General features: G+C 34.7%; 2 protein-coding genes and 1 long non-coding RNA gene across 7 annotated transcripts in view; 1 reads left to right on the top strand and 2 right to left on the bottom strand.

The window, feature by feature from the left end:
- Positions 1 to 1,662: 1,662 nt before the first annotated feature.
- Positions 1,663 to 9,609, bottom strand: LOC122630723 (solute carrier organic anion transporter family member 74D). Of its 4 annotated transcripts, none has more exons than XM_043815533.1 (9): positions 9,294 to 9,609; positions 8,509 to 8,654; positions 6,691 to 6,884; positions 4,707 to 5,132; positions 3,976 to 4,211; positions 3,605 to 3,884; positions 3,333 to 3,528; positions 2,457 to 3,061; positions 1,663 to 2,354 (listed from the first exon to the last, which is right to left on the bottom strand). In XM_043815533.1, the coding sequence occupies exons 3-9, from the start codon at positions 6,869 to 6,871 to the stop codon at positions 2,164 to 2,166; spliced, it is 2,115 nt and encodes a 704-aa protein (XP_043671468.1). In that variant the 5' UTR covers positions 6,872 to 6,884; positions 8,509 to 8,654; positions 9,294 to 9,609; the 3' UTR covers positions 1,663 to 2,163. The 4 variants fall into 4 exon arrangements, with proteins under 4 accessions (XP_043671468.1, XP_043671469.1, XP_043671467.1 ...); XM_043815534.1 differs by having other exon boundaries at positions 8,526 to 8,654; XM_043815532.1 differs by lacking the exon at positions 8,509 to 8,654 and having other exon boundaries at positions 9,294 to 9,608.
- A 156-nt stretch (positions 9,610 to 9,765) lies between these two features.
- LOC122630730 lies at positions 9,766 to 11,590 on the top strand. Its single transcript, XR_006327551.1, has 2 exons — positions 9,766 to 10,377; positions 10,473 to 11,590. It is a non-coding gene; the product is annotated as an uncharacterized LOC122630730 (long non-coding RNA).
- Positions 11,591 to 13,231: 1,641 nt separating this feature from the next.
- LOC122630727 (RNA-binding protein 24-B-like) overlaps positions 13,232 to 17,210 on the bottom strand; it is a 31,060-nt gene continuing 27,081 nt past the window's right edge. For both annotated transcript variants that reach the window (XM_043815542.1, XM_043815541.1), the window contains exons 5-6: positions 15,065 to 15,279; positions 13,232 to 13,702 (exon numbers count right to left, since the gene is read on the bottom strand). In XM_043815542.1, the coding sequence (XP_043671477.1) occupies positions 13,551 to 13,702; positions 15,065 to 15,279 (367 nt within the window). In that variant the 3' untranslated portion in view covers positions 13,232 to 13,550. The remainder of the gene's footprint in view (positions 13,703 to 15,064; positions 15,280 to 17,210) is intronic.

Raw genomic sequence — 17,210 nt, 5'->3', positions numbered from 1 at the left:
GAAATGATGGTAAAAATAAGAACTAGAACTCTCTGACAAGAAGTGAATAGACAGAGAGTAAAAAGTAAAAAGAGAGAAGTGGAAAGAGAAAGAGAAAGAAAAGAGAGAGAGAGAGAGAGAGAGAGAGAGAGAGAGAGAGAGAGAGAGAGAGAGAGAGAGTGAAGGTAAAGATACAAAGAAAATAAGACAAGGATAATAATCATTCTGGTACATTTATACGAAGTAGAAGATAGTCGAGGTCGTTCGCGTCTTTCGTAAATCCCGTAAAGGTAACGGCAAAGCGCATCCTCCGAGAAGGAAGTGAGCGTCGTAGCGAAGGATGGCGATCGATAGCGACGTCCTGACGTCACGGGAACGTCGCGAATTCATTACAACATCGTCCCCCTCTCTCCACTATCTCGTTCCCCTCCTCCTTTCCCTATCTCCCTCCCACCCGCCACCTACAACCCCGGCTATACCACCTTCCAGCTCGTCGTGGCTGTTCTGGGTGGGCTTAAAAATTAAAAGACTCTCAAACAAACACTCCCTTTTTACTTTCGGGCTCGCGATAGTAATCCCTTCTTTCTGTTTCTCTCTTTCTCTCTATCTATCTATCTATCTTTCTATCTCTTTCTCTGTCTATCTAGAATTTAGCTGAGGTCTAAAGACGACCCCTTAAGACCTCGATCTCCCACCATCCGTTTTTACCTCCCTCGGTTTCGTTTCCTTTCTTTCTTCCTCTCCTTCTTCCTCTCCTTCTTCCTCTCTCTCTCTCTTTTTCTTTGTTCCGCTTATTCTTCTCCTCTTTTTTCCTTCGCTATCCTTGGTTCACCCTTTCGTAGCAGGAACGTAAGGCAGGACGACGACTATGACGACGATCGAGGACGATTTACCTACCGCTTTTCTTTTTCTCTTTTCTTCTTTTTTTACAGTCAGGTCGAAAACCCTCTCCTCTCTCTCGGCTGGGCATTACTCCCTATTTGCGAGAGTTTTAACGTCAAATCCGAAGGGTTCCTCGTCGAAACGCAAGGATTTTTATTCATTTTTCTTTCTTTCTTTCTTTCTCTTTCTTTCTTTTTTGTCTATACAAACACGTAAATTTAACATTAGCACAAAATCTCTTCGTTTTATTTCGTTATCAATCGATGTTATTATTTAAAAATATCATAGTGATTTTTACAAAAAATGTGACATATCGGTTCGTTTAAAGAGAAAAAGAAAGAAATTAAAATATTAGGAGAGTCGTCAGGGGAATTTATCGATTTATGCGAGATACCATAGGATGGTGGACGAGTTAAGCTAATAAAAATATAACATCGAATCGTCGATCGTCAGAAGCTTCTACGATAATACTACGATCGATCGATGGATCGATAACAACAAACTCGTAAACGCTTCGATGATGACGTTTGTATTTTATTTCCGAAGCTAACGAGCGAAAGATATCTAAAAGCGTTTGGTGCCGTGACGATAATGATGGGTACAGGAGGAACTTCGCTGTCCTTTTTTTCTTCCATTTTTCTTTCTTTCTTTTTTTTTTTTTTTTTTTTTAAGAAAACAAAAGTCTCGTACTTTATTTACAAGACTGTGTGAATATTCATTAGCGAAATGTATATGTATATGTATGTGCATATGTTTATATGTATACGTATGTATGTGTCAGCTGATGGTAACAAAACGATCTATCGTTGAAAACGTTTTTTTATTTCGATTATTTGTCTAAATGAAACTTTTTTTGTTCGTTCTTTTCTTTTTCTCCCTTTTCTTTTCTTGTAATAATTATTATCTTAATATTCGTGTTTTATATACCTTTGAGTTACGCCTTGTCAATAACCGGAGCATCTTTTTCGATCGCAATAAAATATCTTTCTACATACATATAAAGTGCATACGATATATATATATATATATATATATAGTATATAATATAAAATATCGTTTTTCCCCGTGGTAACTCGAACGATCAACGTTCGTAACATGTTATTAGATATCTTCCCGGCAATTCTCAGGTACCTAGCAAATCTCATAAAATCACAATTTTCTATGATTAAAACTCCAAACTATCGTTTGAACACTTCTCATTCTCTCTCTCTCTTTCTCTCTCTCTCTCTCTCTCTCTCTCTCTCTTACTTCTTCTTTTTCTTTTCCTTAAATGCATTTCATTGAATATAAATTCAAGGAACATTACAGATGCGTGCGTTCTATCCTCTGATTCGCGTTTCCATTAACAACCTTTTTCTTGTTAACACCGGTGATGTTCTCGTCTTCTTTAATAAATTCGCGACGTCTGTCGTTCTCGAGTGTCCCATAAAGATCTAAATCCTTTCCGAGATAACATACGGCTACATCGAAGAGTACTCCTATTATAGAAAATCCTAGAAGAATGGAAAGAAAACAGGAAAAAATAATATCTATTTCCAAAAATCGATCACTCTTCTCGAGTAAATGTTTTCAAAATAAAAAAATATTATACTAACCAGCCGACGTGATATTAACGAGATATCGAAAATTTTCTCTATGATGGAACCAACAGTTGCCTCTCGTCCCGCAGGATTCCTCCCAGATAAGGCAGGTCGAATCAATAATCGCACCGTAAATTATCGGTCCTGGTATCAGTGCAAACAGTGATATTATCATAAGCGTGACACCTTGAGCAAAGCTTTTGTCTTTCTTCTCAACGCTTCTATAGTTTACGAGAACGTTGCCGATCTTCCCGGAACAGGCAAGAGTTTGTATGATGCAAGTGAGCACCATGAAGAGCAAATAGGGTCCGTTGCAACTGGAAGGACATGGACCAGCTCGGACTTTGTCCAAGTTAGTGGATAATCGGACATCGAGGGCCTGAAGTTTGTTTTCAAAGTAATCTTCTTCCCCTTTGTTCTCGTCTAATCGATCATTCACACAACTGAGCTTTATCGACGGCACGCAACTGCAGTTACCAAATTCTTTGTCGTCGACTATCGTACGGCATCCCGCGTGACAGGCTGAGAAGAAGGTCGTTTTCGAGGGCTCGTGACAAACCGGTGCATATTTAACGTATTCGCAATTGCACGCAGCATTGCAATTGGACGTTAAATTCATTCTGTCGAACGTAAATAATCATTTTGATATTTAACAATAGAATTTAGATTATTTAATCGTAGGATTTAGTTTCTACTTAATTAATTAATATTCCTGAATTATTGAAATTTTATTTTTAAAAAGAAATTTTTTAATAGAACTTTTTAGAACGATCTTAACTGTTCTATAAGAGCATACATATAGTTTTTTTTTTCTTTTCAAATATATTGCTCGAGTAAAATTATTATCTTACGAATTCATATCTTTTCGAAAGAAATCGAGGACGTACTCACTGCATAGTTTGAAGATCGACTCCTACGATTCCTACATCGGAACATCCGAGGAAAATGAAAGAAATTTGTCCTGCGACGAAGCAAACACCAACGAGGACGTTCCAAGCGAGCAATGGCCTAGGACCCGGTTTGAATTTACTTATCACCAATCCTGATAATAAAAATCCTAGTACCATACCCACCAAAGATATCGGGCCTAAAATAATTGTGATTATGTTAAAACGATTTCAAATTATTTTGAAAAGGAAAAAATAATAAGTATGAAAACTTGCCGGCAATAACCGTGCCGCCAGCGGCAGAGGTACTGTACTGTACTTCGAGATATTTCGCTAAGAACGTGATATAGGCAGAGGCGCCGAGAACGTAAAATACACCACTGAGATTGTTACAAGTGAGCAACCAATTAGTTAAAAGTCGTTTCATGGCAGCTGGAAATTCTCGCATGGTCGGTACGTGTTCCTGTTTCAACGAATTCGTTGATCTTACCGACAACGATGATCTCGTCGATTTTTCTTGAAGGGCCAGCTCCAATTTCAATGGTAACTCACCGTTCTAAAATTGGGAAAGGGTGGAAAGAAATAAAGGATGTTATCGATTAGTATGAAAAAATTAATGAAGTTAAAGTATTCCTATTTTCTCTCACGTTTTTTAACGTGTTACGTGGCTTTGGAAGATCCCGTGGAAACATGGCGATCAGTATGGCGAACATTCCCATGGTAACGCCTAAAATGATCCATCCCAGCCACCAAGCACCCAACCACCGTGGATCCTTCTTCGTTATAACGGGATGAAGGGTTGGATCGATGTAAAGGCTCAAGCAACCGTATCCCAGTAGAAAACCAATCGCCGGTCCCACGGTTCGAAGTGCGAACGTAAAACCTAAAGGAAAATTTCAAATATTTTCTTTCAATCTCTCCTTCTCAGTTCTATCCAATATTTATCCATTGTTTCCTTTTGATAATTCGGTCATCAGATTATATCGTATCAAAAATTACACGAGAATAAAAGATAAGCGAGAGAATAAATACTAATATATTATCATCGATGAGCACGATGCAAACAGAAGAAATTATTTGTTAATATTATATAAACAAAAATAATCTTCGAATTATCGAACGACGTTCTCTATCGATAATAGATTATTTATCTATTTTGATAGCGAATGTTCAATTGTCGACGTGCAATCTCATTAGAGATTAATTATTACGAAATGATGCATAGGCTATAAGAATTTTTTATCATAAATTCAATGCAAATATGTCGTCTTCAATCATTATTGGTTTAAAAAGAAATCTTATCTAAGTAAAAAACGAATATATAATACATAAATAAATAACAAAAAAAATATATTGTATATATATAAAAAATATTCACCTAACAGCATAGGAGTATTTTTTTTCTTCGTGTTATCGTCCAGATACGTTTGACCAAGTCCATAATAAAGAGTAGTGCCAATTCCAAGGATGAATTGAGAGAGAAAGATAAGTAAACGGGGAAGAAGACTAACATCTAAAAGAGCTTCGTCATCGCAATGTTCCGGTTCATTTGTTCGTGGACAAATTGCAATGTCTCTTGGCACTGTTGTTGCATTCAATAATGTCTGATCCAGGTATTCCTTGGTCAAAGCCATTGCGTCTCTTCCAGGACCAAATATGAAGTGTGGAAGTGCGAGAACCAGACAAGACAAGGCACTTAAACCAACACCCACTGCGATCCATCTTGGACGGTGCCCAGAACCACCGTAATACGTCAAAATCAACGAGAGTATTTGTGAAATCTCGTTTCCCGATAATATCAAACCTGTAACGTGATACTCGATAAGAAAGATGTACCTATCTTTTTATAATTTTAAAACTATTTTCTTTATTACTAATTTTCACAAACATCATATTTGATTTAAAGTGCAATTTGTAACAGGTTTTATAAAATTTTCTACGTATATCTGTATATAGCAAATATATTTATATCCAAGTTTAAAAATGATACGTAGGGTGTCCTCTTTCAAACAGATTATAAAATCATTAGAACATATAATTACATAAGTCCTATTCACGTAATAAAGCGAATACTTTCGCTCGGTTATATAATATTTATTAAAGAAAAAACAAACTACCAAGAAATATAAACGTTGATGTAATACTCCGGAATGGTCGCCATGTATTTAACGTTTACGATTCGATCGATCATTAAAACGTGAAAACTTCTGGCTGCGAATAACTTTAAGTGATGAACGACGACATTTCTTAACTCACGAATGTTTCGTGTCCCCTTACCCTCGCTAGAAGATGTCGTTTTATGAGTAACGACAAAGCTCTCACGTAACACATACATATACACGTCTGTACGTCAGTGTTGCAAAACATGTACACAGTTAGTCCATCTAACGACAGATTTCTCACTTCTGAGATTGCTATATATATATATAGAGAGAGAGAGAGAGAGGAGGAAGAGGAGAGAGAGACAGAGAGAAAGAAAGAGAGAGACTTACCTAGACGAACACATACGCATATGTAAGCATATATATGAATAATCTTCGAATGCGTTGCACGAGCATATGTTCGAATGAAAACGTAAGTACTTAAATGCGTACACATTCAGCATGAAAATACATTCGTTAGTTGACTTACATTTAGATGATAAGTAAGACGGAAATAATAGATACAAAACGTTTTTCGTTCGACATGGATTGGATTTAATCAACTCTCTAAGAGAAGTTCGCAAATTATTATGTCTTTTCGTACGATACAAGTGGTACATCGGACCGAAGGAATAAAACCAAAGCCAGCGAAAGACCCTCGGTTTAGCTTGAATTAGATAAGTGGAGGTCCGCACGATATCGGATGTACCGTCTTGTAAAAGTAAAACGAGGATTATAACGCGGGAATGGATCTTCGGTTTTAATGGATCTTCGGTTTTAGTGGCTCTTCAAAAACTTCATTATAATATCTCGATCGATCCTGATATTAATATGTGTTTAAGAACTTCAATTTTCCATTATATGAATGCACATAAGTTAATTTAGTTAAAGTTGAAAAATAATAGCATCGATCGTATCAAAGTATACACGTTTTTATATTATTACAAAGTAGAAATGAATTAACATGTAATAAAAAAAATTGTACACATTTTTTGTTATGACTAATTATAACAATTATACAATTTATAAGATTATCGTGTATATGTATGTGTAAAACTGTAAGATGACTTATAATTTTACAAAGAAAAAAACAGGATCATCTCATCAAGAAAATATCAGATTTTTGCAATCTGAATATTTACCTAGATTTTGAACGTGGTAATTTATTATGCATTAATTACCTTGCTTCTGTTTTCTCTTCTTTATTGAACGTGATCTTACCTGTCGTACGACTGGGTATCTTAAACCTCTTTTCCAAGGTCGTGAGAGTGACGACGATATAAATGAAAGCCATAGCTTGCACGGTACCCAAGAGACCGTAGACAGCTATGAAATTCTTAGGAGTAGCTCGATCTCGTAGCCATTTGGGATAAATCCCGAATATTCCGCAACCGTTGCTCATCCCTCTGACGTCGCTGAAAAATGTTATATATCAAATTTCGTAGATCAAAAGTTATCATAATACAACAACATATGTATGTGTATGTGTTTGTGATAATGATGAATGACTTACACAATTAATTTCTAATGATAAAGCCGTAATGATAACGAAATGGAACTTACGTTATGTGTTAATTTTTAATGACTTCCGTTATCATATTTCATTATTAAAAATGGAAAGACGTAATAAACGTTAGACATGAAACGTAACTTATAATGATATATAAATATATATATGGATATATTACGTGTAGATTTTTTCTATGATATTATGTAAGTTATTTTTTACATAATTTACACAATTTATAAATACTTATAACCAATTGTATTAAAAATTTATCAGATAGTTCACAAATATATAGATGTATTAACATATATATTATGTATATTACAAATATATAGATGATTGATACACATACTATAATATAATACTCGTTTATGGAATTGAATAAAAATTCAGTAATCGATATGAGGATCGTCGACGGAGACAAAACTCGAAATGAAGAAATCGTAGTTTATCTGCCAAGATCACGCAACGCTAACGTTTTTATCTTGCACAGATGAATCCGCGTAATTAGACGTATTACGAATGAAATAACGCGCGAACGTTGTCGACTTTGCAATTTAATTTCTTTTCTCTTCTTTTTCACGATTTCCTTTTTTTTTTGCACGAATTTCAAATTTACATGGTTTTATTTTCAAGAAGCACGCTTTACAGCCTATCGTAAATGTCACATTTTCTATAGATTTATTTCAACTTGATTCTTCCATCTTTCTTTAGGTATTCTTCCATCTTTCTAGATTTCCGCGTGATCCTCGCGAATGAAATTTACTAAGTAACGTATTTACGGCAGACAAAGAAATAGATATTTATATGAGGATTAAAAACGATATGATTAAAATTATCATTTCGAAGAAGGAGTATAAACGAGCGGAGATTAAATTGAATTAAGAGACTATGAGCTTGTTTATCGGTATTGACCGTGATATAGATAATACTCAAAAATATTTTGCATCATTTCGTTCCGCGTTTTTAATACGTAGATCGAAAGAGAAGTTAAACTTGTTCTGTTAAAAGACAATTAACTTCCGCGACTCTGATTACGATCGCCATACTGTAATTTGCAAAAATTGCTCGGAATCGTTCGCCTACGAGCTTCTATCGTCTACGCTTATTAATGAAAAAAAGAAAAGAAATATATAATAATGCTTGTAGATAACGATAAAGCTATATACAGATAACTATATACATTCCACATTTATATATATATATACTCTTAATGGTAATTTCTCTCATTATCAATAATTCGTGCTCCAACGATAGATAATGAAACAAAATACGATTCATTTGAAGGATGAATTTACAGAAGAAATAAAATTATTATCGACTTAGTGCAATGAACTTGATCGTAAAGAAAACAAAAAATGTAAGAAATATAGAGGATCGAATTTATACGAAGTTAAAAGAAGAAGTAAGAATAGAAAGAGTTACGCTTGTAAGATTTACATATTGAAGACGGAAGGAGTCGGTTTTCGCGTGAATCGTCAAGCGGCAAGAACTACGCTCTATAGGATGTATATGTACATGTGTACACCTACCTGAGACGCGAACTTACGTAATTGGAATCGCAACGAGCGAGCAGAGATTTTCATTGGCGACGATCAACGATCGCGCCAACGTGCACTTTCGAACGCTTCCGCCTTGTGATAAGTGAGATTCTTGAGCGAGACCATCACCGAGAAAGCTATCACCAAATTTCAACAAGAATAACGAAAACATTCGTTATCGATTTACGTAAATAAATGTACTGTAGATAAGATCATTACTACGCGACGACTACTTTTTTCGATCTACTTAGACCCAAGATTTACACGCAATAAAAAAAAGAAAATAAAAAAAAGAATAAAAAAAGTTACCAAAAAAAAAAAAGAAAAATTAAAATAAGCAAGAATAACGCAAGTAACCCAAGTACACACAGCTTACCCAACGAACTGACGTGTATATTGAGATAGGAGATAGCTGACAGGTATCATCGATACGAAACGAAATTGAAACGCTTTATAAGGATAACAATATCAATGTATACTTCACCGCAGTCAACGATGACCGGTTTCAGTCGATTTAAATGATCATGATCGAGCAAATCGAAATTCGAAAAATATTGAGTAAGATGCTTATTAGGAAATCTATTCGAATGTTTTAACAATAATGAGAAAGAAATGATTCGATTTAAAAATACTTGTACGTGAAGAAAAACAATAGGAAAAAGAAGGATAAATAAGAAATGAAAAAAAAAAAGAAAAAAAGAAAAGAAGAATAATGATGATAACGAGACGAAAGAAGAATAGAAGCACGTGAGATAAGTATAATCTCGGACTCTCACCTTGACCTTAAACTACTGGCTTCTGCATGGACTCTCCGAAAAGAAAAGGACTTCTAGGGTCGCGAGTCTCTTTGGATCGCGATCCTCGAATCTTTTCCTCCGTGCACGTTAAATTTTACTTTGCTTTCCTCTCTCTTTCCCTCTTTCTTTCTCTTTCTCTCTCTCTCTCTCTCTCTCTCTCTCCCTCTCTTTCTCTCTCTCTTTCTCTTATGTTCAGCGCTCTGTCGGTTTAGTTTTAAAAACGATAGACGGAGATAGAGAGAAAGAGAGAGAGAGAGAAAAAATCCCGAGGCCCCAAGAGCGTTCCAGTTTGCACTGATAATCGCGGGATTACTGAGCTCGCTCTCGTTTGTGTCAATGGTAATGCTCTCCTACTACTATTGCCCCATCAAATCGAATGATAAGCGGTACGTCATTCAAAGGACGCTCTGAATGAAGTGCACTAGTGCTGACATCTCATCAGACAACATACACGTTGACGACTATGACCGTTCGAACCGCTACAGAGCGCGCTATTCTCTCGTGGTTGTGATCCGAGCTAATTGGTCGATCGTAGACAGCACGTGGAGAATCTTCTAGATATCTAATCCTAATATCAATTTTCTCAATGAAAATCGTTTTTTCGTGAAAAACGCAAACGATTCAACAGCGATAAGTTATCTATACTTCTTCAAAGTGAATCATTCTTCTTCAGACTTCTTCGATACTCAGAGCGTTGGACATTTAAACGGGAATATCTGTGTACAATAAGATTTTTTTTTTTTTTCCTTAGTAAAGAACGAACATAAAACAATACTTTTTATTGATATACTTATCTTTTTAAAACTTTATCTTTCAGCTAATTCTGCAGCAACTTTGCGATTACAAGCAAAGATATTTAAACGTTTCTGTTCAGATGTCCTGTCCTGTATAGAAAGAAAAATTGCAAGCTGAGCTTTCGAAGTTTCTTTGAATTCTTGGAGATGTCGGAATCTGCTGCTCGTTGACGATGTCAGCTGTTTTTTGTCAATCATTTTTTCATTATCATAAAGATAATAAACTTTCATGTAAAAAATATTGCGAACACGAAAATGACACATGTTAGGTACTAAAACAATGAAGAAAATCTAAATTTAATAACTCCTTTAATTTTTTAAAATATCTTTTCAATAATTTCAATGTATGTATGCAATTTATTAGGAAACAAAAGGATATATCAACGTGTCGCAAAATTTTTACGTCGAGGAAAGTTGGACGTTCGGCGTGTATGCCATTCGAGAGGAAGAAAGTGATCGGAGACGAGTTCCTTCGTGCGGAAAATACGAGCGGTTATTTTTGTCCGGTTCTTACGCGGAGATGGTTGGTAACTGCCGTAGGGAGGAGAGAAGAAGAGGAAGATGAGAAGGAGAAGACGGTCCATTCGTTCTACTCTCGTGCACGCTCCAATATATCATCCTGCGCAGCATCCAGCGTAGACTGAACGGGAGAGCTACGGGATTATCTTTAGTTACGAAAAACGACGAGATCGTGTTTCGCTCGAAAACTGACGTCGAAGTTCATTCGTTTTTACCTCTTTCTCTCTATCAATCTATCTCTGTCTCTCTTTTTTCCTCTCCTTTTGCACTTGAAAATAAAAGATTTCATTCCTTTATGGAGTGAAGAAAAAATCAACCAGCCGTAGCGAAACAAATAATATCGAGTTGATTCATAAATAGATACTGTTATACAAGTAATAAATTTAAGACAATGGAAGGGTACTTATTTATGAATCAACTTAATAACTATAATGTACAAAATAATAAAGTTAGTAATTCGTAATTACAAATTTGATTCACATATATATCCAATAATAAAGATGACGACAATGATAATGATAAATAAATAAGAAAACACGTGATGCAATAAAAAAATAACATCTCATCGACTTCTTTTAGAGGTAATATATTTGTTTTCCGATTTTTTTTTTGTAACCTATTAATATATCGTATAATAATTAATATTAATAAAGATAACAGACGATATATATTACAGTTGTCGATTCTAAGCGTGTAGAATAACCAAGAAAAGATCATTCGTGCGTAGGGACGACGAAAGATCTATTCTCGCTCATGGCCTTTTTCTCTTTCGCTATTTCCTCTCTTTCTACTTGTCGTCGATGGAAGCTACTTCTGTGTTTTTTTTTCTTTTTTTTTTTCTTTAACTTTTGTCTGAGCAAATTTCTAACTATCTCATTCGGAACACTCGTTCCCGCTAGAACGTGCGCGTGTACATTATAATTTTCCGTCGTTAAGTACATAATCATCGATGATTGATAAAAATAAAAATAATATAACCAATAATTATAATACGAATAATAATGAATAAGACAATAATAATAATAATAATAAAATCATATATAATAATAATAATAATAATAATAATAATAATAATAATAAAATAATAAACTGACAATAATAAAGTGCAATAATAATAATAATAGTAATAATAATAATAATAGTAATAGTAATAATGATAACTATTAAGAATTAATAATGATGGTAATATATAATATTAATTTATTTGTTTACTATCTTAATCAGTTGATTACGATATGCAATACTTGATAATATTGAGCTGCCCCTATACCCCCCACCCCCCACCCTCATCCCCAAATCCCTAACGACATCTCGTCATTCTCCGTAACTTCTTACAAAACTTTTGGTTTTTCCCTTTACGTGTATGTATGCGTTAACTTTCTACTTAAATGTCTAAAGAATCGAGTTCACCTCGTATCTAAGGTCTCGAAAGATTTAGGACTAGACATCCTCTTGTGTCTCATACATAGTTCGATTTTTTTATTTCTCTGAATATTATCATTATAGTTTTGTTGTTGAATTTTTCACTTGTATTCTGTTTTTTTGGCGTAAACGGGCCAATAACGTTCACGTGGAACGACGATATCGCTTTCTTTACAAATTACTGACTAGCTTCTAGCTGTTAAAACTATACGCGTTTGTGCTTAGTTTTATAAGGCACCGAACTAAAGGTTAACAAATCTCGTTTCTTGCTCTTTTTCTTTTTCCTTTTTTTATTATTATTCCTCATTCATTCTGTCTTTAGATACGACGAAAATTTGGTCTGATTTATTTCTCTATCTCTTCTCTTTCTCTATCGCATATGATGATTTCAACAACATCGTTCCTTTCTTTCATCATTAAATGAAAATAAATGTTTTCCATACTCTGTACTAAGATAAGGCCACACGAGTAAGACACTTTAATTATTCTTCATCATTTACGAAGACATTCTACGAAGGGCGTCCTCCTTATCATTTTATTATTATCTAAAATCATCTATAACTTTCGTGACAGGAACGTTCGTACGATCGAGTTACAACAGACGACTCGGTATTTTTATTTTAACAAAGATAGAGCAACTTTATGAATAAAATGTCGTGTCGACGTAAGACCCCTTGGATGATTGTTGTTTCTCAAATTTTTTCTTTCCTTCCTTTTTTTGGAATTTTCTAATCGATCCAAAAAAAAAAATCGCGAAGAATCAAGGGACGTCGACATTATGATTAAAAACACTATTCTTTCTCTCTCTCTTTCTCTCTCTCTCTCTCTCGCGCGCGCTCGTTCTCTCGTTCTCTCTCTCTCTCTCTCTCTCTCTCTCTCTCTCTCTCGCTCTCTCCCACTCTCGCTACTCACATGCACGAATAAATAAAAATATGTGTCTAAACTATGCGATTAAATAATCGCTCGTCGTACTTGTCCTCTGCTCATTAAGCGAGAACCTTCCAAGAATCTAATATAAACGTACGCATGTACGTTCTTCGATACAATATCAATTACGATCAACACAAAAGTTCGCTTTTTATTTAAAAAATTGAGAAGAAATTGACTTAGAAGAGGGTGTACATATATATATATATATATATATATATATATATATATATATATATGCTTATATGTGTGTATATATATATGTATATATATATATATATACATATAGCGAACACGAGTGATAAGATCGTCATTCGATGATTTCGAAGATAAACGTTTAAAACATCTAGTGAAATCGTTCGAAGGAATTCCTTTTTTCTCTTTCTCTTCTAATTTATTTTATATCCATAATAAAATGATCCTTCGATACTCTCACTCTCCACCCCCTCCTCCCCTTACTAATTCTATACTAAAAAAGAAATAAACGACAATCGTTAATCGTCGAAATCGTCGCGTCGAGACGATCCTCGCTTAGAAACGATTCTCATTTTTGGCAAGACTTCGTGGTCCTTTTCTATTGTAATCTTGCTTCCTGAGGTGTTGTTTGGTATGGTAATCCTGGGAAAGCGGCACCCGCCGTAGCCGCAGCAGCAGCAGCAGGCAAACCTGCTGCACCTGGCAATGTTGCATATGTGTATGGCGTTACGTAACCTGCCGCTGCATTTACTGAAAAAATTACAATAAAATTTTTTTAATTCGTTGCAAAGAGTTCCATGTCTCTTTACAAATATTAATAGAAAGCAATCTTATTATATAAATGTATGATAAATTTTTTAAACAAAATAAAAACAAAAAGAAACAATTTTAAATATTATCGTATCTAATATTAATTATCCGATACGTATCTAAAATTGATTAGAATTTGTCTAAACATAAAAACGGCCCACTATCACCATTATCATCCATCATCATCCACCATCTTATCATCATTAACGTTATCATCATTACAACCACCAGTACCATTACCATCATCGTCGTAACCATTATAACCATCATACAACAGCTTAGCAATACAGTAAGGAACATGTTTCCTCGACCACAAAGCGAAATAAAAGAAACTGTAAATACACATATGGAACAAGGACATTATAAACAAATATCTTAATATGTGTGTGTGTGTGGGTGTGTGTCTATGTACAATATGTATATGACATACCAACAAACATATATTAAACATATATCGACAGACAAATATCCATTTTTACATGCGAACAATTATATAAATGTATATATAGATAAATGTATAAATAATAAACAAATTTATTATACTTATCAATGAATCAATTTCTCATATGAAACAAATAATCGATAAAAGAGACAAAATGACGAAAATCCATCAAAAACATAAATATACTACAAATTCGAATGTTAAATATACCATACGTTTCTCGCAATTGCTGCTAAGCTCAGAAGACTGCAAATTCGATAAGTTATTTGATCGATCGATCCATGGTTGAGATGTCCTGGTATTGATAGAAACGTGATCAGAAGTATTGTCAGAAACATTGCTAAAATCGTGGCCACAATTGTTGTTCTTCTGCGAATAATGCTGTTGATAATATTTGCAATCTTGTCGATATAAGAAAGCTAAGTGATTTAGATAAGATTTGTAATATTGGTAATCTTGATAATTTTTGCAAGCTAAATAATCTATGTGATCTACGTACATTTGGTGTTTTACGTAAGCTATACTATCTAAGTGTTTTAGGTAAGCTATATAGTCTGAGAAATGTAGGTCATCCTTCTTGTCATCGATATAATTATAAGATTTAGGATCTATGAGATCATGATCCTTAGAATAGTAATGATCATGGTGATCGTGATCGTCATCGTGATCATGATCGTGATCGTGATCGTGATGATCGTAGTGATCTTGGTAATTGTAATGATCTTGGCGATCTTGGTGATCTTGATGATCTTGATCATCGTAGTCATCGTGGTCATCGTGGTGATTTTGGTGATCATGATGAATGAAGTGATGATAGATTATGATGATATTTTGCCTCTCCTGAGGATTTGCCAACGTACCAGCAGCAGCAGCGCTAGTGTATGGATAGGCCTCTGCAAAATTGTAGGAAGTACCCGGATAGGTGGCAGCCGCTGCTGCTACATTCTGATAATCGTAAAATTGCGTAGCTGCAACTGCGGCTGCGTGGCTCAACTGTGTCGCCGGAAGTGGTACCAAGCCGCCTGGCGCCGCTGCGGCCAGATAAGGAGACTGGTAAACGTAGCTCGGTGGTACTCTGAAATGTGAAAACGATCGTTGGTAAGGTGTTCAACATTTTTATATCCAGCTTTTTTGAAAACACAACGAAAACTGCCGCGCTCCGATCATCATCAAATTTCGTAAATCAAAAAATCAGTAAGGATAACTTGAAAAGTTATTTGAATTGCAGTCAAAATTTTGACTTTTAATCTACCGGTTTGAAATAATATTTGAATTAATTCTCATCATTTTCTATGATATGGATCAATTTTTTAAAGAAATTACTAACTTTGTTTAAAATCGAAATAGGAATTATTTATTCATTTTTTTACAAATCTTCTTCAAGTATATATTTCAATCGAGGATATCGAAGAAAATAGTTCTTTATATAATCACAAAATTTGAAAAATAATCGGAGTACGGCCGTTTTCAGAAGAACAACACTTCCTTCTTTGATAGGATTCAATGGACAGGAAAATGCGAGCTACCCTGGTGCTAGGTTTATGACTACTGGCTCACTACTGGGTGTTTTATTGTCAAAGACATACGTGCTCTCTGAGTACACGATTGAGAATCATCTTTTTGTTATCGTAACCTACTAATTCGTATAAGAAAATAAATATTCGCAGCACGTCGATAAATGGACGATCTTAATATAAATACTTATTAAACACGAAAATTAATGATTATCAACGTTAACGGTCTATCGCTCCTGCGCAACTTTCTACCAAAACCAAACAACAACACCAAACCGGCAAGATGAGCGAAGGACCGAATCTTTTATCATATATATATATATATATATATATATAAAATATATATAATATGTATATAATATATATTCATTTATTAATAATAATAAAATAATACAATATCTAATAATTTTTTCTTCTGAATTTTTTCAAACCCAAGTAGTAACTTTCAAATAGAACGCGATTCGCCAGTGAATAAAAAGGGAACAAAGGAAACAATATTGGAAAAGGAAAGCGCAAAAGGAAGCGAACCCTGTTTCGTAGGTGTGTATGTGTGTAACATCATTATAAGGCAACAACAACAAAAAAAGTTACGCAACAATCCAAGAAAAAATCCTTTCAACGTGTTGGCAAAACAACAGCAAACCATCAATGACAAACGTGTACGAGTGAGAAATACTCTTTCGGCACACGGCACACGATTATCTAACACCAACGTTAGTACCTAGCTTTTACGTGAATTAAAGAGAGAAACAACAAAAAAAAAGAAAAAAAATGGAAAGAAATAGTCAGAAAGAGAGAGAGAGAGAGAGAAAGAGAGAGAGGGAAAAATAGAGAGAGAGAGAGAGAGAGAAATAGAGAAGAAGAGAGAAAGAAAGAGAAGAAAAATTATAAAAAAATGTAAAATGTAAAAAAAAAATTAAAGAAGAAAAAAGAAAAATTTTCTCCTTGACCTCGTACGTTCCTTTTTCTTTCTTTTCTTTCTCTCTTCATAGTTCAGCCGTTTATTAGTCATTAGAGATCATTAGGTATATCACATTCGTTCGTCTTACTAAACACTTTTTCAATCTTTAAGAAAATAACCGAAAATCCGTAAAAGTTGGTGTCTTCCGAGAAATCTATTTCTACAATATATACATACATACATTGGGAAATCGAGAGAAACGAGGATAGTTCCTCGTTCTTTTTCCTGGAGACAGCCCTGAACTTTTTAACGGATCGATAACGGCTAGTGTCCAGTCTAGGAGGAAAATCAATATGTCGTCCTGCGGCATCGAACCGGTCCGTTCCTCCGTTTTCTCAGAGTTCCGGGGCCGTTGGCGAGCGGATTACCGGGGCCATCGCGACATCGGAGAAACGCCAAACTGTCTTTTCTTTGTCGCGTTATTCCCCTCCCCAATCGGTTAAATCGCCCTCAAGTTTCTTACTTTTCGAGAGTTATATACAGACTGATACAATGAACGTTCTAAATGTGTTCGTACATTTTCCTCACAAA

This window comes from Vespula pensylvanica, chromosome 7 (assembly GCF_014466175.1).
Source record: "Vespula pensylvanica isolate Volc-1 chromosome 7, ASM1446617v1, whole genome shotgun sequence".
NCBI lineage: Eukaryota > Metazoa > Arthropoda > Insecta > Hymenoptera > Vespidae > Vespula > Vespula pensylvanica.
This window is presented reverse-complemented; position numbering and strand designations above follow the sequence as displayed.